This window comes from Panthera onca, chromosome C1 (assembly GCF_046562875.1).
Source record: "Panthera onca isolate mPanOnc1 chromosome C1, mPanOnc1 haplotype 2, whole genome shotgun sequence".
Taxonomy (NCBI): Eukaryota; Metazoa; Chordata; class Mammalia; order Carnivora; family Felidae; genus Panthera; species Panthera onca.
In genome coordinates, this window is record NC_138346.1 from 7,057,859 (window position 1) to 7,077,087 (window position 19,229).

A 19,229-nucleotide genomic window follows, 5' to 3' on the forward strand; every position below is an offset into this window, starting at 1 on the left:
GGGCATGTGAGCCAGTTTTGACCAATCAGATATGACAGAAGTCTGCTGGAGGCTACTGAGAAAATATGTTCCCACTCTTAAGAAGAGACACCAGGAAGGCAACAGTCTTTTCCTTTCTCAGGAAGGAAGTGAGGATGAGATGGCTGGAGCTAGGGCAGCCATCTTGCCACCAGCTGGAGGATGAAGACCACAGAAGAGGGCAGAGTGGAGAGAATCAGAGAAATGGGCCCAGGGCTCCTGGTGCACGCTGCCTGGGGCCATACAGAGCCTGCAATTGGAATAATCCTAATATGCGAGACATTAATTGATAGATTTGCCCACACGCACAAAAATTCTAAATTTCTCGGTTCAAAGGATGTCTATCTAGGTGTGGGGAATAAAATAGTGGGAAAAACATATGGCCCAGCAGGAGTGGTTTCTCTCTTCTTCTGCCAGAAGCTGGGAAGACACAAGTGGGAAAGAGTTTGGAGAATAAATGCTTGAGGAGTCCCCAAATTATCTATCACCCCACAGTGGAGTTCCTCAGCTGGGAGCAGAAAGGGCAGAGTGCCCTGTGCAAACCTCTTTCTCTTGTGTTGCACTATGAGGGTCAGAGAGTTTCCTTTGGGCCCAGGGAGGCTTAACATTTGATAAACCCTAAAGGAAAAATCCAAAGTTCAGTTTTACAAAGCACAGAAAATAGAGCGCTGAGAAGTCCCTGGAGCACCTGATCTCAGAACCGCATGTGCTGGCTAAGCGTCTACTTGGGCCAGTGATGATGATTCTCTGTGTGCTGCACATAGACTCAGTGTTGGAACCAGTCTCCAGGTCTAAGCTGCTTGAGTAAAGAGTGGACTGATCCTGGGGCGCCTGGGTGGCGCAGTCAGTTAAGCGTCCGACTTCAGCCAGGTCACGATCTCGCGGTCCGTGGGTTCGAGTCCCGCGTCAGGCTCTGGGCTGATGGCTCGGAGCCTGGAGCCTGTTTCCGATTCTGTGTCTCCCTCTCTCTCTGCCCCTCCCCCATTCATGCTCTGTCTCTCTCTGTCCCCCAAAAAAAAAAAAAAAAAAAAAATTGTTTAAAGAGTGGACTGATCCAACTGTATCAAGAGCCTTTGAAAGGAAAATTCTCAACCACTTCCGCGGGAACCCCTCAGAAGTCAACTAGAAGAATGATCTAGATCTACACCGTCCAGTGCAGTGGCGACTAGTTACAGGGGGGGCTCCTGGACACTTGGAAAATCATTCCAAACTGACATGTGCTATAAATGTAGAATGCATACCAGACTTCAGAGACTTAGAAAGTGAATGTAAAATGTCATCAATTAATTTTGATATCATTTGCATGTTGAAATGATCGTTTTTTGGCTATATCGGGTTAAATAAAAGTATATATGAAAATCAATTCCCTCTGTTTCTTCTTTTTTATAAATGTGGCTGCTAGAAACTTTAATATAACATTTGCAGCTTGAATTGGACGGTGCCGAGCTAGATTACTGGCCCCTAAGAAGCCATCAGGTGGAGCAAGGAGACCCCGTCCATGGAGGCTGTGGTGTAGACCTTCCATCAGGCTTCCCTTTAAGATAGTGTTTAAAATTTAAGTCATTGGTTCAAGGCCAGCCAAGTAAAATGGGGGGTAAGGGGTGGGGACTGAGAGATGAGGAGAAAATGACAGGTCTCAGGACTAAATTCCTGATGAGACTAAAAAGAAGTTGTATTTGTACAATTCACTCATTCATTCATATCTCCTTGTCACCCGTAGAGACAGAAAATAGACACAGAGCTTCCTCAACCTCACAGGGTTTTGATGTTGATTGTGTCTATTCTTTTTGTTTTCTTTTTTCTTTTTTCTTTTTTGAGTAATCTCTACACCCAACGTGAAGCTTGAACTCACAACCGCAAGTTCAAGAGTCGCATGCTCTACTAAGCTGGCCAGGCAGGTATCCCCATCCCCGTGTCTATTCTTGAAAAGGCTCCTTTAAAAAAATTGCATCAAGTTGCTCACTTCTGTACCACTTACCGATTTGTCCCGGGAGATCTTCTTGAAGATAACATGGTTTGGTGCAGCCTTGCCGGTCTTCCCGCTGGCCGCCATGTTATCTGTCCCTGGAAGCTTCTTCCACCGCGGGATGTAAGTCAGGTGTTAGAGGGCTGGGGAAAGGTAAAATGATCCTCAATATACAGTCAAGGACATTCTTGGCATAAAACCAACTTGTGAGATGCTGTGGATCCATTAGACATTTCTTTGGATCTGCTTGAATATCCATGTTTGATTAAATAAGGTCTTTGTCTAGTTTCTATTACACGGTGGTGCGCTTTTTTAAAAACATGTGTTTTATTTTTCTTGATAAGCCTCAAACATTTCTTAGAAAACCTCACCCAGAAGCCCAGCTAGATTCCAATGAGAAGGTTTTACTTCCTGATTAGCCTTTGGTATCATAACACTTAGCCAGGTTGGATTTAAAATTCTATCCTCACGATGTCTTATGGTAATTAGAATAGAGAAAGTTCCTGAAGACCACTAGATAACCACTTCACAAATATTATTTTCAAACTATGTCAAGTCCCCAGAAGTTCTTTTTTAAATTTTTTTTTTAACGTGTATTCATTTTTTGATAGAGAGATAAAGCATGAGCATGGGAGGGGCGGAGAGAGGAGGAGACACAGAATCCGAAGTAGGCTCCAGGTTCTGAGCTGTCAGCACAGAGCCCGACGCGGGGCTCGAACCCACAAACTGTGAGATCATGACCTGAGCCGAAGTCAGACGCCCAACTGACTTAGACACCCAGGTGCCCCAAGTCCCCAGAAGTTCTGCCCAGCAACTCATACTCAGCTGTTTTCCTATCCTGTTCTCTCACTGCTCCCCAGCTTTACGCACAGTGGAAAAGCCATCTTAGCTGTCCGGAACTCAGTGAACTGAGCCTCTTTAGCAAGCAAAGTCCCTGAAACCACATGGAGAAGGCAAACCTGGGACAGACCGACCACATGAAAATGCCCATCGTCCTGACCCTTGCTCTTCCCTGTGCTTGCCCCGAGTTTCCGAGAAGCCTTGTGCTGGGGATGGTCATGTACCTTGTGCAGCCAGATGGGCCCGGGAGGCGAGGAGAAGGGCTCTGTCCCTCTGGGGTGAGCAGCCGGCCCTGGCTCTGTGTAACCAGATGACCCCACCGAGGCCCCTGGCTGATGTGCGTGGGGAATTTGTAGGGAACTTGGGGAGGGTGCCCACACCCGGGTCTCAGTGTCTAGAAGCCAAATCCCATTTAAGGAGCAGGGTGGAGAAGGGATTAGGGTTGAGACCGGCGAATTGATGGTTTCAGCAGTTCTAAGCATTAGGCAAAGGCACGAGTCTCCGTCCAGAGGGGCTCACAGGTGCAGGAGCGCCAGTGGGGAAGGCGTGGTGCGGGGGTGGATAGCTCAGGAAAAGCTGCTTTTTATCCTAACCCTCTTTGGGTTCTGGAAATAGACTGATTAGCCCTTCACCCCCAGTATCACCAGGACAGGGGATTTTCGAGTGCTCAACAAACTTGATTAAACTCAGCAGGTGGCTAATGCAACCTTGGGCGTGGGGATAGAAACAAAAAGGTCAAGGAGAAATGTCAACCTCAAGCCGAATCCTGGTGTTATTCAAGCCAGACCAGATGGGTGCCTCCCCTCCACCCCTTGCCCTCCTGATTATTATCCCCAGTCTTGTCTGTTCCTCTCCCCACCTGCACCCCACCTCCCCCCTTGTCTCTGGAATCTGTCCACATCTTCTCATCCCCAGAGCCTCCTCCTGAGTCCACACCACCCCCTCTGCTTCCTTGGACCATAATGTCTCCTGCCGTCTGACTACCTCCATGTCCAGCCTCTGGCTCCTTGTCTGCAGTGGAAGAGGGGCCTCCCAAACCCTGACCTGTCCCCTCCGTTTAGTATCTCCCACTGTTGTCAGGACACGGGCACCATCTTGAAATCTCTACCTGCTTTCCACATTGTCCTGTACCACATTTCCCCCCACTTCCCCACCCCCACTGTTCTTTTTTGCCTGGAACAATCCTCTTCTCGGGGCGCCTGGGTGGCTCAGTCAGTTGGGCGTCCGCCTTCGGCTCAGGTCGTGATCTCACAGTCCGTGGGTTCGAGCCCTGCGTTAGGCTCTGTGCTGTCAGTTCAGAGCCTGGAACCTGCTTTGGATTCTGTGTCTGCCTCTCTCTCTGCCCCTCCCCCACTCACGCTCTGCTCTGTCTCTATCAAAAAATGAATAAACGTTAAAAAATTAAAAAAAAAAAAAACAATCCTCTTCTTCTGTCTTCAACTTGCTGACTCATTTCACCCTTCGTGCTGTAAGTGAGGAGTCCCATCGTCCGGGGAGCCTTCCCCAACTTCCGGGGCTGGGCTGGAGGCACAGCTGCATTTGATGCTTGTGTGGTTATTTTATGATCTTTCTTCCCTCACTTGACTCTTGGCTCCAGGAGGGCAGGCACCCATCCTGTTGTTTCCCTCACCTCTGCGTTCCCGGTGCCTAGAACGACAGCTGCTCACAAGAACACTCAGGGAATGAACACATGGGACACTGCAGACACATTTACCTATTGGACTTGACCTTGTGTCCGGGAATGAAGCCAAGTCAAAGCAAAAAGCATGTTCTAACACTTTGGGGTGTTAGCATCTATGGAAACATTCCGGGGGCTCCCCCTCTGCCTGGACAATGCCTGCAAGGCCCTCCCAGATTTGCTCCCCTGTTACCTCTTGTGAGAAGTAAGGGAGATGACTCATTTTCAGAAATACCAAATAAAAGCTACACTGTCTAGTTAACAGGTTTATAACCTATTGGAAGTATGTACAAACCCCACGCCCCCCCCCCCCCCCAATGGAGTCCCAAACCCTTACACACTTCACTTCTTGGTTCTTCTTCCCCTCTCCCTTTTGAGCGCTTATTTCCAGAGGCCAAAGAACACACGCCAAAGAACAAAGGGAGGAGGGAATGAACATTTGCCCCAATCAGACTACTTCACTTCACTTCACTTCCCTGTGCGCTGAGTCTCCACATCCCTCCTTTGAGTGGGCCGACATGGGCTTATTTCTCACTACCTCACCCACTTCTCCGGCCTACTGGTCTCTTCACTTTTCTCTAAAGCTGCCACAGGGCCTTTGCGCTTAACTGTTTCCTGTTCTGGAACACTCCTCTCACAGAGAGCCACTTCCTTTGGGTCTTTACTTCAATGTCACCCCATTCACCCCACAGCCTATAATGTACCAGGTCACCCAGAACTTGCAGCCTTCTCTGCATTATTTTTCTTGTCACTTATCACTGTCTCACATACAGGAGAATCTGTGTGCCTTGTTTTCCTGTCTGTCCCCAGCCCCATCATTCCTGGAATGCATGCTCCAGGGGGGATAGAGACTTCCGACTACCTATCCCATCTCCAGCACTTAGAAGAGGGATCTCACTAGCCTTGAAGCAGCCCATCGATGAGTCTCTGGATTGCAACAGTGTAATAGCTGGCAGAAACTTTTTAAATTTCTAAGGGGGAAAGCTTTTTTTTGTGTTTTGTTTTTTTTTTTTTAAACCAGAGGAATGCCAGCAGTAGCTGGCAAAAGGAATGACAGAATTAGAAAAACATCATTTGACAAACTGTGATTCCATTAGCCAGCCATGCCTTTTGATTTTCTGTATTTTAGTATGTATGTATGTATGTATGTAATCTCTACAGTCATTGTGGAGCTCAAACTCACAACTCCTCACAACCCCTCGATCAAGAGTCACCTGTTCTTCTGAGCAAGCCAGGTGCCCCATATTTTCCCTATTTCTGTTGCCTTGCCATCTGGGGCTCTGCGGCCCCTGGAGACTGCTAGCCCTTTCCTAGAGGCAGCCTTTCATACGCAAAGTAACCAATTCAGAGCCCACACACCTTGGAGGCCTCCTTTCCTCCTTGGTCAGGCTCTCACACTGAGCTACTACTGCCCTGCCCTAATTATCCCCAGACCAGGATTCAGACACTGGAGAGAGCCCATCACTAAAGAGCCGGAAGAAGTTATTCAAACTCTCCCAATCTTCAACCCACATATCTTGCCTCATCAGCTCTTTCCTGGGGAAACCACAGAGACTCTTGCCCATGTTTTCCCCTCCATCCCTCTGCCCCCTGACGGAATCTGGTGCTTCCCCATGTGGCCCCACGTGGCATGGGCTGTCCCCTCCTTTTGGGAACTGTAACAGATTATCTTTTCAGTGGCCGTTGTCTCCTGATCTGTTGGCCTTACCGTGGCTGAATGATGGTGAAAGTTACTATCAAATACCGATGAAATGATTGACTCAGACAATTATTCATTGGAGTCAAAGGCCTCGGGTGAAGAGGTGATGGGGAAATGGCTGCTCCTATAGCACCAAAGTGATGGCATTTGGATCCTGGGCTTATCACAAGGTGCAAGCCTCACAGTACTGGGGGGACCAGGCATGGTCCATGGTCAATCTCAGAATTGGCAATGATGCCAACCAGATGTCACGTGTCACCTTGGGTTAACTGGAATCCATTAAGCCTTCAGACATCACTTCTAGTTTATAGAAATGCAGGGAAGAGAGGAACGAGCTAGATGGCACAAGAGAGTGACTAGATGAATGGAAAAGTGGCTGATGTCTTTCATGAGTCAATGTCACAGAAAAGGGAGGTACTAGATCAAAAAACGTAAGGGACCCAACCTCCAGATGCAACGTGTGGTCCCAGACTGCATATCTCCAATTGGAAAAACCGGATCTACAGGACATTTTGGGTCTACTGGGAAAATCTGGATATGGTCTAGGTGGCAGGTAAGACGGAAATATCTGGAATAAAAAGGGAGAGCTAGTGACTGCACAAAGAAGATTATAGGATGGCATGCGTAATATGATCACACCTTGCAAATACACACCTATGCACCTATGCAAACTTGTGCCTATATGTGTATACACACATATGCATGTTTAATATGCAGAATCTGAAAGGATACGTATAAGGAACTAACAGTGGTCTGTGTGTGGTGGGTATGTTAGGTTTCACCTGTTTTAAAAATTTTTTCTCCAAGAGTCATTTACTTCTCCCATAGCGGAATGGTTAAAATATAACATTGTCACAAATTTAAAAGAATCTCTGATTTTTTTTTTCCCCTTAAAAACACGCACACAGGGGCGGCTGGGTGGCTTGGACGGTTAAGCGTCCGACTTTGGCTCAGGTCATGATCTCGCAATCTGTGAGTTCGAGCCCCGCGTCAGGCTCTGTGCTGACAGCTCAGAGCCTGGAGCCTGTTTCAGATTCTGTGTCTCCCTCTCTCTCTGCCCCTCCCCTGTTCATGCTCTGTCTCAAAAATAAATAAACGTAAAAAAAAAAAAAAAATTAAAAAAAAACAACAACAAAAAACCACGCACATAAGAGAAAGGCAAATGACCAGGGTGCTTCTTTTAGCGTCTGCATCAGAAGGGCTGCCCTGAGCGGTGGCCGCAGCACCTGGGACCCGCCTGCAGCTGTGGGTGCTCTTGGGACACCCGTTCTCTTAGCACCAGGCTGCTGGGAGGGTGCAGATCGGCAGACTTCAGTTGCTGACCTGCCGACGCCTGGCAGGTGGGAAAAACTGGGGGTGGGCCGGATACCAGACCTCATTTGTTGGGAAATGGAGTCTCTGGTAGTCGTTCCCAGCCTCTGGTCTGTGATGAATTTTTCTCTGCTTGGCAGAAAAATGAGAAAAAGAAGGGCGCTGTTGTAAGTTTTGTCATGGAGCCAAATGCATTCAATGTAAATTATTCTAAGGTTATGAAGTTCTCAGCTTTTGGATATTAAAATGTCCTTTCTCTCTCTCTCTTTATTGAGGCATTCTTTACACACAAGTAAATCTGCCCATTAAAAAAATTTTTTTTAATGTTTATTCATTTTTGAGAGACAGAGAGAGACAGCACGAGCTGAGGAAGGGCAGGGAGAGAGGGGAGACCCAGAATCCGAAGCAGGCTCCAGGCTCTGAGCTGTCAGCACAGAGCCCAATGCAGGGCTCGAACCCACAAACCACGAGATCGTGACCTGAGCCAAAGTTGGACGCTTAACCGACTGAGCCACCCAGTTGCCCCAAGTCTGCCCATTTTAAAGTGTGCAGTTTGAGGAGCTTAACTACCACTATGGTCAAGACAGAACATTGCCATCACCCCCAGAAGTTCCCTGGCCCCTATTTCAATCAACTTCTCCACCAACCTCCCCGGTCCCCGGCAGCCACTGATCTGCCATGAGTTTTGCATTTTTCTGAAATCTATTGTTTACAATGTAGGGAAAAGCTGGAATAATACAGGCAACACCCACACAGTCAACACTGGGCTCTGACAACGAACACTTCCCTGTGTGTGCTCCACCTGTCTATTGCTTGTTCCTTTGGAACCCTTTGAAAGTAAAATGCAGACATCATGACACTTCACTCATAAATGTTTCAGAATGCAGCTGCTAAGCATAAGAACAAAATGTCCTCTCTCTTATAAAATAAAGATTAGAGTAGATGGTAGTTCAGAAAAAAAACATCCTTACTTGGCCCAAAGAAAAAGTTGTCAATCTTTCTCTAGTTATTTTGGAACCTGACTGCTCTTTGAACGCTCGCCGTCTGGGAACCACTGGCGACAGCAATGCCAGCTTCTCTGGAGTCGGCGTCTGGTGCCACGAAGCTACAAGCCCTGGGCTTCCCCTCCCAGTACCAGACGCAGCACCAGGCTGGGGATGTTCAGCTTAAGAAGCTTATGGGCTTTGGGGCTAGGTTATCGTGTTAGGGTTTTACGAGGGCGCGTGTGCAAGGAATGCTGGCATACTCCGCTAAACGTCAACTACAACATGAAAACCTTGTGTCCTCATTGCCTTGGTTTCACCGAAGCAGAGAGGACCCGAGAAGACTGGGGTCTACTGTATTTACGAAGACTGCCAGGGAATCAAGAGCTTTTAAAAGCCACCTTAATTCCAACATGCACCTCTTGGTCAACTGACCTAAAGAACAGACAGCTGTTCTAGGTCAGGCTGGTTTAGGGCATCTGAAACCATAAATGGAATCCTGGGGGTTTGGGCAGACACCTCGGAAAAGAACGTAGTCCAGGGGCACCTGGGTGGTTCAGTCGGTTGAACGTCCGACTCTTGGTTTCGGCTCAGGTCATGATCTCGTGGTTCGTCAGTTCAAGCCTTGCATCAGCCTCTGTGCTGACAGTGTGGAGCCTGCTTAGGATTCTCTCACCCCCTCTCACTCCGCCCCTCCCCTGCTTGCTCTCTCTCAAAATAAATTTAAAAAAAAAAGGATGTAGGCCACACTCCACCCCTAGCTTGGTTCTACTCTATATCCACAATAAGAAGTGGCTGAATGCTTCCAGGGATGGGGAAATCATTACCACCTTTCTTTCAAACTGTGTGTGACCCATGGGGAAATTGTTAGGAAGGACTCAGCTTCCCTTCCACCTCTCTTCATTGCTGCAAGTTAATCCAGTATCTTCTACGTGTAACTCTTTCATGATCAGGACACAGATGGTCATTCCTCATGGGCATCGAAACCCTCTCACCATGCCGGGGGCCCACCCTTACGCAGATTTCGAATGTCCGTGCTGAGGCGTCATGTAGGGAATAGTACCTGGCGCTCCAGGTTTCCATGTAAAGGAGACATGTGAGACTCCAGACTGGAGTCCTGGGCTCTGTGGCCTACGGATGGGTCCACTGCGACCTTGGGGAGGTAGCTGGGCCTCGGCCTGCCACCTACAGACTCCTGACTTGCAGAGTTGGGGAGATGCATCGAATGTGCAGGTGAGTCCTACAGAAGGAGAGTCCCGTGCAGAGTGGAGGCAGGGGGATCCTGGCCAACACTTCCCTTTGTCCTCTCCCACGAGAGGCCAATGACATGTGCCTCGGGGGCTTCTTCACCCTGACCACGCCACGTGGGTCCCAACACCAGAGGGTCCTTCAGGGGTCATGAAGCTGCCTCAACACAAGATTTTGGAGCCGACCACAAACTGAGCAGCTTCCTCGTGACGCAGATCGCACGGAGGAAGACGCCTTTCCGAGGGGAGTACTGTTATGGATTGAGTTTGTGTCCACCCCCGACCCTGTGTGATGGGGCGCTGGGAGGTGATCAGGGTTGGATGAGGCCATGAGGGTGGGGCCCTGATCTGACAGGATTAGCATTCTTGTAAGAGACACCCACTCTCCACTCTGCAAGTGCAGCAGGAGGTCAGGCGAGCACGCGGTGCACGGCAGTGACCTGCAAGCTAAGGCTGCAGGACGGAACCCACCTTGTCGGTGCCTTGACCTCAGACTTCCCGCCTCCAGAAGTGGGAGAAAGGAGTATCTGTTGCCTGAGCTGTCTGAGCTGGTCTGTGGTGTTTCCTTAAAGCAACCTGAGCTGAGACAAGGGCGCACACTTTCTTCAGGTAGATCAACTGCTCTAGATCAAAAGCGTTTGGAAAAAAGACACGAACCTGGTTTCAAAAATGCCCCTTTTTTTTGGTTGGAATTAGGGGTGGTGGTTGTCCACTGTGAATCCGCTTTAAAATGGCTCATTTTATGTGAATTTCAATACATCTAAAAACAGTACACATTTTGCACTGTGACCCCAAACCTACACCTACATGCACACAACAGCTTCTACACAACACTTCTACTTCCTCTGTGGTTTATTCCTAGATTTTAACTACTCTCCATCCCTCCTCCTCTCTTGTCCCTTTGGCCCCCCTTTGGGGGCTGTCTGGTTTGCTTTTTGCTGACTCAATCCTACTAAATAAAAACGTGACCAAGTGCCCACTGTGCCAAGCACTGCCTGGGGGTCCAGGATACGGCTGCTCCTGAGACTTTACTCACAGGCTCTTGGAACCATCTGGGCGTGTCCTCTAGGGATCAACACACTTCTGATTCCCGACCAGAAACCAGACTGTGTCCAGCCTGCGTGCTGCTTGGCCTGACTTACAAGCATAACTGTGGTTTCCTAAGTCTGTTTCTCTGGGAAAAGGAAGCCCAGAGTCCAAATTCACCTGCTCTCCTCTCCACATCTAGGGCCAGAGCAAATCCACAGGAGCCTGGGACACAGCGACATGCAGGGCTGCTTGTTCCCACGTGGGACACACGTACTGCCCCTATGAGCAAAGTCAACCAAATCCAGCATGCGGCATAGAAAGAAGTCTGCAACAGATACTGTTCTAGAATAAAAAAGACCGAAGAGGAGAACAGAATGTGGCCTTACTGTGGACAATCAATTCCCTTTCCTGTCCCCATGCGGCGCCCCACACTCAGGCAGATGCCTGTGCCATCTGCTCTGGCCAATGAGATGTGACAAAGGCGACCCAGGCAGAGTGACAAGTGCTTGCACACTGACGCGTGCATGCTTGGTGCGTCATCCGTGTTCTCCTAGCTGCCCGCCAGACGTGAGGCCACCCTCTACTATTCATCCTCAACTGGGCCAGCCCAGCCCTCTCACAGAATCGGAAGAAATAATGGTTGTTTCAGGCCATTACTTTTTAAGGTAGTTTGTTATGCAGTGAAAGCTAACTGGATCCTGATCCAAACAAGCCAATCGTAAGAAACCCATTGTTGAAACAATCAGGAAAATTCGAATATAGATTGGATAGTCAGGGACATGGAGTTCCCGTTAATTCTTCGAGGTGTAACTTACGGCAGTGTCCTGGTTAGCTTGGGATGATGCATGCTGATTTATGGGGAAAATGACATGCTTTAAGTTTGCTGTCAAATATTCCGGCAAAGCTGCGGGGGGGGGGGGGGGGGGGACACGGGCAAGGGGAGGGGCACTGGGACTTCTTCTAGCCTCATCAGGTTCTGGATCCACACCGATGTGGGTGTCTTCACTGCGCCCTGTGCCAGTCAGTCAGGGCCAGATGAGGGCCGCATAGCCCTGGGCAGAATTGAGAGAGACGGGGAGTGTTCGAGGAGCACAGCCCAGCTAGAGCACAAACAGTATGGAAAAAGTATCTGGAAGGAAGACAGGGAGGGGTTGGGAGGCACAGACAGAAACCAGTCGGGCTGTGCTATGAAACCCAGAGCTTCCTGAGGTACGAAAATCAAATTTTGCCGAGATGAAGCAGGTTAAGAATAATTTTTTTGATCAGAGACCAATCTTACTGGATTGCACCAATTTCCCTCCATTTTCTAACAAATGGGTACATTTCACTTAACTCAAGATTTCCAAAGTTTATTATTGGCTTGCAAATTTGGGATTTCTAGCGAGTGGGAATTACAGTAGGGCACAAGAGGAAAGACGTAGTGGAGTAAAGGCCTGGGGCCATCTGGGCTCAGCCCCGCACCGCGGGCCTGGAGGAGCAGGCAGGTTGCAGACAATGGCGCCCACTAGGGGTCAGGACCCTAGAACAGCTTCTTGCCAAGCTGTGAAACGCGACTTGTGACACGGGATGCGGTTGGAAGATCACAGAATCTGAGAGCCACAGGCTCCTGATGACCACCCAAGATCTCGCAGAAATCCAGAAACGTTTGTGGTTTCGTGTGTGGGGCGTTTCATCATGGCTGCTCTCTCTCCCGGCGCCCACAAGGGTGAGGAGTTTCAAGTGCACCTTTCAAAACTTCCAGTTCTCTAAGAGCACGGTTGTGCTACGCATGTGAAGACCCTGGTACGCTCAGCAATCTGGAACTTCCCAAGCAGCTCACCCCTGGGGGCAGGCAGGCCCCTCCCAGCTGAGAGCAGCTTCGCCCACTCACGCAGGCATCCATACAAAATCTGTGAGCCACGACGTGAAAGGTGAAAGACGAAGAGGGGCTTTGCAAGATTTCTAGGACAAAGACTAGCGTGTACACAGTACGTGCTTTACGAGTAAGGCACCGAGCTTGATTTATCACACTATTTGGGGAAACGACCTACGGAACAGAAGTTCATCCAAAAAATATGTCAAAACGATCAACTTCTGAGATATGTTAATGTCCGGGTCAAAGCCGACGCCGCTTCCACAAAAGCGTACCAGCTCCGACCACCCGGACTCACCTGGGAAACGGGAAAACTGCGCCCACCCCACACCCCTGCCAGCAGAAGCCGCAGCAGTGGGGCAGGGCCCCAGATCTGACAGATGGGAGCATCAGGACCGTGAACTGGGTGCAAATCCTATTCCACTGCAGTGGGTGCCCGCACACTGAACAGCTCAGCCCTGGCAGTCAAGGGACCCGAAGAGAGCTTCGCAGTGTGGACGGACCTCAAACTGAAGCATCTCTGTTCAAAGTAGAGAGCAGCCAAGCTTCCCTGCAAGTTCAAAGAAAACAGGATAAGCAGAGGCTACTGCAATGCTTACTTGAGGCCTCTGCTGAGAATGACTCACCTCCTCGAAAGTGAGTACAAAGAGCTACAAAGGGCTCTCTCAGCTCTTTGGAGGCTGCCGGCTGCCTCTGAGACTTCAGATCGTGATGGAATCCCAAGCCCAGCTGCTGGGCTAAATGGACTTTGGCAGGCCCCTCAGTAAATGCAGCAGTAAGCGAACCGGACAGCGGTCACTCGGGGAGGGTTCCGGAACATCAGGACTCGTCCTAGCACTAGGCTGCTTGCTAGAGACCAGAGTGCCCACGAACAAATCACTCCTCTGTGAGGTAACTCCTGCCCCTTCAGCAAAGAAGAGGCCAGAGACCAACAGGAGACAGGTATAGCTCGTCACCAATCCTACAGGCAAGGTCTCCGGTGAGGAACTGGAGGCTCACATCTGCCACAGCACTGAGCTGACGGCAGGAGTTTCGTCGGCGCGCTGGGCTCTCGGACGGACAGATGCCCAGATGCAGTCAGGTTGTAAGATGTAAAGTCGGGTTAAGACTTACATGTGACGTGAAACTGGAATGCTGGTTTTCAGGCAGTGGCAATTTGGGCTTAAATGCTGAATGACAAGGAGAGATTCCAGAAGAATACTAGCTGTTATTTACAAATGAACGAACACCAGGAAAAGAGATAAACAGCTTTTTCTCTTAAGGACAGAAGAGAAAAAAATAACCACCAAGAGACACAGAGTTTGAAAAGTATAGAACAGATTTCTTTTTTTATTTACAATCAAGTTCTGTTGGGCAACATAATTAAATAAATAACAGCTGCGCCCTGGCCTATGAATTCCACCTCCCCTTGAGCTCTCGGAGCAAGCTGAAATGGGGGGAGGAGGGCCGGGGAAAGAGGGAGGACGGCGGCGGCCCCCCTCCTCACCCAGCTCCAGCTCTCGTCACCCACAGCTGTCCAGAGAACAAGTGCAGAAGGAAAAGTATAAAGTGCAAATGAAAAGGTGATAAACGTATTGGTGTTTCAGTCACTCAAAAACTAAAATGATATACACAGGTAAAATGCTAAGGATAAATGTGTAAAAAAACAAACAAACAAACAAACAAAAAAGAAAGCCACAGGCCAGTTGCCCCCGGCCTTGATCATAACTCCTGAAACCTAAAGATGACATTCCCATGCTTCTTGGAATGGGCTTCTCGCACTAAAGCACCGAGGGGCTATTGCACGTAGGCTTGGCAAAAGGGCAGTGACCTGGAACTACCGGCTCCAGGCGAATACATTCGAGGCCTCCAATCCCTCGTCACCCGCGGGTAGAAGCGAGGCACCCCTGGAAGGTGGCGTGCACCCACTTTCTGGGAGTCTACAGACGGACACAGGAATACACTCTGCCCCTGCAGCACACTTTCCTGGAAGAAGGTTTGCACCCTTCCTCTCCCGCCTCCAAAAAGTATTTTTTAACCAAGTTGGGATTTATCTCTTGACTGAGAAATTAGTATATAGCACTGTTGGGGAGAAAGGACGCCCGAAGCTTTGAAGAACAGAGGCTTTCTAAGAACAGTTTGGGAGAGCTAAGGAAATTCCAACAGTAATCAGATGAGATCAGAGTAAGAGCCTCGTAATAATGACACAGACCAACGGGGAGGGACCACAGTCCTGTCTCCTCAGAAATCAGGGCAGCCCCCGCAGCCGAGGACAGGGGTAATCCTGTTTGGGTTTCTGTTAATCCAATGATTAAAGCGAGTTCACCAGGAAAATGACCCCAGGGTGACAGGACATGCATTCGGCCAGAACCAACCGTAGAAGGTCGGGAGAAAGCCTGGAGGGAGAACCGACCCCAGGCGTGTGGGGTGTTCCCGGCACTGCCGGCCTGCGAGGAAACCGGTAGGTGTCCCGCTCCCCCCACTGAGGTATGGAAGATCAGAGCCAGTAGTGTTTCCCACCGAATCAGGGCAAGAACCCGCACCTCTGCTAAGTGACTACAGGGTCAGGTTCTCGCACTGTTATTCCTTCAGGCCGTAGAGACCTCAGCCCAAATCCTCGGAAATCCCGTGCAAAGGAAGCCACTGCGCCACGTGGCTCAGGCTCTCCACTGGCGGTCAAAGCTACACCCAACACACCCCCCGCCAGGACAGAGCTGCGGGAGCCTGCGTGCGTCTCCGGCTTCGGCTCTGCTCTCTCTCGAGGAGGTGCCGTCAATATTCTGACCACAGCACAGCTTTGCTTCCTTTGTCCACACTGACCACGTGGGAGCCGGAGGGGGACCACGCCACCGCATTGATGGACGAGCTTCAAAGGGAGAGGTCGGAACATGTGTGAGATCTCGGTGAACTGAACACTAGGTCCCCTTCACATTCAGGGAGCAAGGCCTTTTCCAGGGCCTGGTTTACTTGGCAGTATCGCTCCCACTCACAGGCAGGCCCTTACTAACGTGCCAAAAAACCCGAAGGAACCCTGCGTTGTATTTTCGGAAGCGGTTTAGGAATGAAAGGAGCCAGGCCTTATCAAGGCTACTACCCCAAGGGGGCAGCTCGTACCCTCATACGAGAGCCTCAGGGGGCTGAGGGGCGGGCAGTGGCCACTGCTCTTGGGGGCGGAGAGAGGTGGTGACGGAGGAAAGCCCGGTGTCTCACTAGCAGCGAGCTTGGGTGGAGAACAAAGCTAAGACAGAAAGGAAGCCGGGGGAAGACTGAAAAATAGCACGCGAAAATCAGTGTTTACAAGCAGTCAGTTTCCTGTGCAAAGGGGCTGAGAAGGGAGGAGAGGCGGAGAGGAGGGGCCAGTTAATGAGGAAGGCAGACTGTCTCCCCAACCTCTCTCCGGCAGCCACCACTCGAATGGCTCTAACCGAAACAGCCCGTGACACCAATAAGCAGAACGCCGCCCTCCTCTGTACTGCACAAACGGCCCCAGCTTCTCTCCACCGACCCAGCTCACGGCAGAGCAAGCGAGCGCACGCTGCCCTCACAGGGCTGACTCAGGTCCATGCCCGAAGAGGAAAGGACCCCTGGGATGAAGTCACAGGACCTGCTCACGACCGCAGGGGGTTAACAGGGTTCACCTTACCCATGCTGCTTTGAAAGGACCTTCTCCACTTTCCCCGAGAGCACGCTCCAGACGTAGAGGGAGCCCTCAGCCGAGCCCGCTGCCACGTAACCACCGTCGGGGCTAGAGAACACGGAAGACCAGGTAAGGTGTCAACCGCCCACCCCCCATTCAGCGTCCTGCGGGAGAAGCGCCACACGGGCAGAGCCAGAGCTAGGCAAGGGGGCTGCCCTTCTCCAGAGAGCCTGCCCGGCGCTGTCCCGGGGAGGCGCCCACCCTCCCCGGAAGCCTTCAAACAGTTCTCAGGACACCAGAAAGGAAGGAGACGGTGATAATGACCCCTAGTGATGAGCTTACAGGTCACTCTTGGACACTCCCTCAGGGTGAGAGGGTGTGTAAAGGCCCCCTGGGGATGCACTGGGTGGGGGGTGGGGCGAGGGGCGAGGCGGGAGCAGCGCCACCACTCACCTGAACACAACTCTGGTCCAATCAGAGCCGCACTTGAACCCAGGGGCGCTGCAACCAACAAAGCACTGTTACCCCAAGAGCTCACCGCACTCGGGACTTACGAGCAGGGCCAGGGCCTCTGGTGTTCACGTGACCCCCCAGGAAACTGGCAAGATTCAAATGCAACCCAAACCAACGGGTCCAGCTACCTAAAGGTCTGTCTGACGGCATTTACTCGCAGATCGATGATTTTTAGAAGATCATCGCGAGAGCAGCTGAGGAGTTCGGTTCTCTCCGGGTTTAAGTCCAGGGCAGTGACCTTGCCCAGCAGCTCCATCTCCCGGACGATGCTCTCCGATCTACAAAAGGGAAGGGAAGTCTGAGAAAACGGGACACAGAAGTGTCAGAACTTGCCCATTTTCACCAGGATGCCGTGCTCCACGGAGAAGTGGGGAGAAGATAATTCGACCGGACCGCGGTACTCTTCAAGGACAGCGAATGTGTTCCAACCTTATAGAAATCGCCTCAGTGGCTGCTTTTGTTATTTTTTCTGTCAGTAAATTCTACAGTAATATTTTAAGTACCAGAACTCTGAATCTGGGAAGAACTCGATTCCTTGCTCATTTGGGGGATGATGTGAGTGCCAATCAGAGCTCCGGATCGGCACAAACCGAGCAGGGCTATCGTGTATTTAAGGCTCTTTCAGTGATAACACTTTGCCGAACCCAAGGGCTCAGAAACTTGCTCCGGTGGGTCTGGGATGCTGTACTGTGCGTGGACGCATGTGTGGCCTCTCACGGGCTCCCTGCCTTACAAAGTTCGGCTCCGGGACCCCCGAGTCCGGCTGCGTGATTCCAGGTGTGGAGCTGGACTCCAGGGCGGAGTCCCCGGCCAGGGCTGTGAACGGCAATCCCGCAAGGCCCTGTCGGGTGATACAGCCAAAGGAGGTGTGGACCCTTCCGTAGTCACTTTGGCGTAAGCTTTCAATGAAATGATGTCCTACCCCAAACCCACGCTAAGTAACAGTGTTGATCTCATCATCGCTAAACATGTGGCTGGAGGCAAGCCGATGCCCTTCCCTGCACCTCAGGGTCTGTCTTCACCTGTCCAATCAGCGGGTGGACCAGGAGATTCCCGATACCCAGTTCGACACTAACACGCCATGTTTCAGGTTCAAAGAGGCTAACCAGGGGGTATGAATACAACTTGGAAGGGCTGCCCAGGAGGTGCCAGCTTCACGCCAGGCCTTCCTAAGCATCATCTAGAAGCACAGGCTCCTCGTCTCCACCCTCCACAACTGTCCTGCATTCAATGGGACCAGTAGCGACCTCCCTCCTAACCTCCCGGCCTCGTCCCACCGGACTCCCCTCGCCCTCAGACTCCTCTGCTCCCCCACCCGTGGCCCAACGACAGGACCCTCCGGCTCCCTCCCCATCTGTGACCACGCTGCCTCGGTGGCTCCCTAAAACGCGGTCTCCTGTTTCACGGGCCACCACTGAGTAACTCTGTCCTCACGTCTTTGGAGTCCTCCCGCGAGGACTCGTTTCCCTCCCATCCAAGGTCTCCCAAAAATTCTGCTCCGGTTTACCCAAATGTCCCTTGGAAAGCACAAACGTCACGTCCTTATCTGAACACAGCATCTGTCGATTGTTCCCCGCGTGGCTTCAACTCTCCCCTTCCTCACCCCCCAAATGCAGATTCTCCCTCAAATCCACTCCCCTGCCTGCCTCCCACGCTGCTGGAGGAGGTCCCCGTTCCCGGGACACCGTCCAGACAGCGCTAGCACCGTCTGCTCACTCGTGCGCATGAGGAGCAGTCCTCCCTCAAACACCCGATGGCTCAGAGGGTCAAGTCATTTACAAACACCGATCTGCTCCCGACCCACCACCTGCTGGTCCTGTCTGCCCACAGCCCGAACTGCCATCTCAGCCGCACGAGGCCGTCCCGCTGTCCTCTCTGGAGAGTCTGTCCGTGAGCTTTTCTGCCACGTGACGCCTGCTCACTGGTCCAGACACGTCCCGACCGGTGTTTCCTCACATCCTTGGACGGAGGTGCCCAGCCCTACTTCAGAACACTGCGGGCTCGCGTGTCAGCTTTAAAGCACCTAACTGTCCGTCTTCGCTTACGCGGCACTGGGTGAAGGGCCCAGTGAGTGCACAGGGCTTGCTCGCAAGTGACCGCTGAACGCAACGGTCTGCCTCATGGTAAAGAATTATGGAACTGTTACGGTAAGGGCGCACTCGGAGCTCATTTCCGCCACTTGCAGGGACTTTAAAAAGCACAACCCGGACACAAAACATCACCAGAGTTCCACCACAGACAGACCCTCCCCTCAGCCGCCTCCACTGAGCTCTCGGGTTTTATACCGGATGTCCCAGAAACGAATTTTCTTGTCGAAGTGTCCACTCATCACACACTGCTCTGTGCAGACGATATCATTGCAGCTGGATCCCGCAAACACGGTCTTTATGCCTGTAGGAAAACCATACGTTAGCGATCAGGCAGCGGCCCCTCGGTGGCCGGGCGCACAGCAGCGCTGCCCTCTCGCCCCAGCTAGC

General features: G+C 51.2%; 2 protein-coding genes across 6 annotated transcripts in view; both read right to left on the bottom strand.

Moving 5' to 3' along the window:
* SAG (S-antigen visual arrestin) overlaps positions 1 to 16,321 on the bottom strand; it is a 43,307-nt gene extending 26,986 nt beyond the window's left edge. For 2 of the 3 annotated variants that reach the window (XM_060624237.3, XM_078450769.2), the window contains exons 1-2: positions 3,049 to 3,223; positions 1,997 to 2,127 (exon numbers count right to left, since the gene is read on the bottom strand). In XM_060624237.3, the coding sequence (XP_060480220.1) occupies positions 1,997 to 2,071 (75 nt within the window). In that variant the 5' untranslated portion in view covers positions 2,072 to 2,127; positions 3,049 to 3,223. Of the gene's footprint in view, positions 1 to 1,996; positions 2,128 to 3,048; positions 3,224 to 16,245 lie in introns of those variants that run through there. The other variant, XM_078450770.2, reaches the window with a different exon arrangement.
* The window catches only part of ATG16L1 (autophagy related 16 like 1), a 35,725-nt gene continuing 30,419 nt past the window's right edge, over positions 13,924 to 19,229 (bottom strand). For all 3 annotated transcript variants that reach the window (XM_060624234.3, XM_060624233.3, XM_060624232.3), the window contains 5 exons: positions 19,038 to 19,143; positions 16,881 to 17,030; positions 16,693 to 16,740; positions 16,246 to 16,347; positions 13,924 to 15,468 (listed from right to left, as the gene is read on the bottom strand). In XM_060624234.3, the coding sequence (XP_060480217.1) occupies positions 15,375 to 15,468; positions 16,246 to 16,347; positions 16,693 to 16,740; positions 16,881 to 17,030; positions 19,038 to 19,143 (500 nt within the window). In that variant the 3' untranslated portion in view covers positions 13,924 to 15,374. The remainder of the gene's footprint in view (positions 15,469 to 16,245; positions 16,348 to 16,692; positions 16,741 to 16,880; positions 17,031 to 19,037; positions 19,144 to 19,229) is intronic.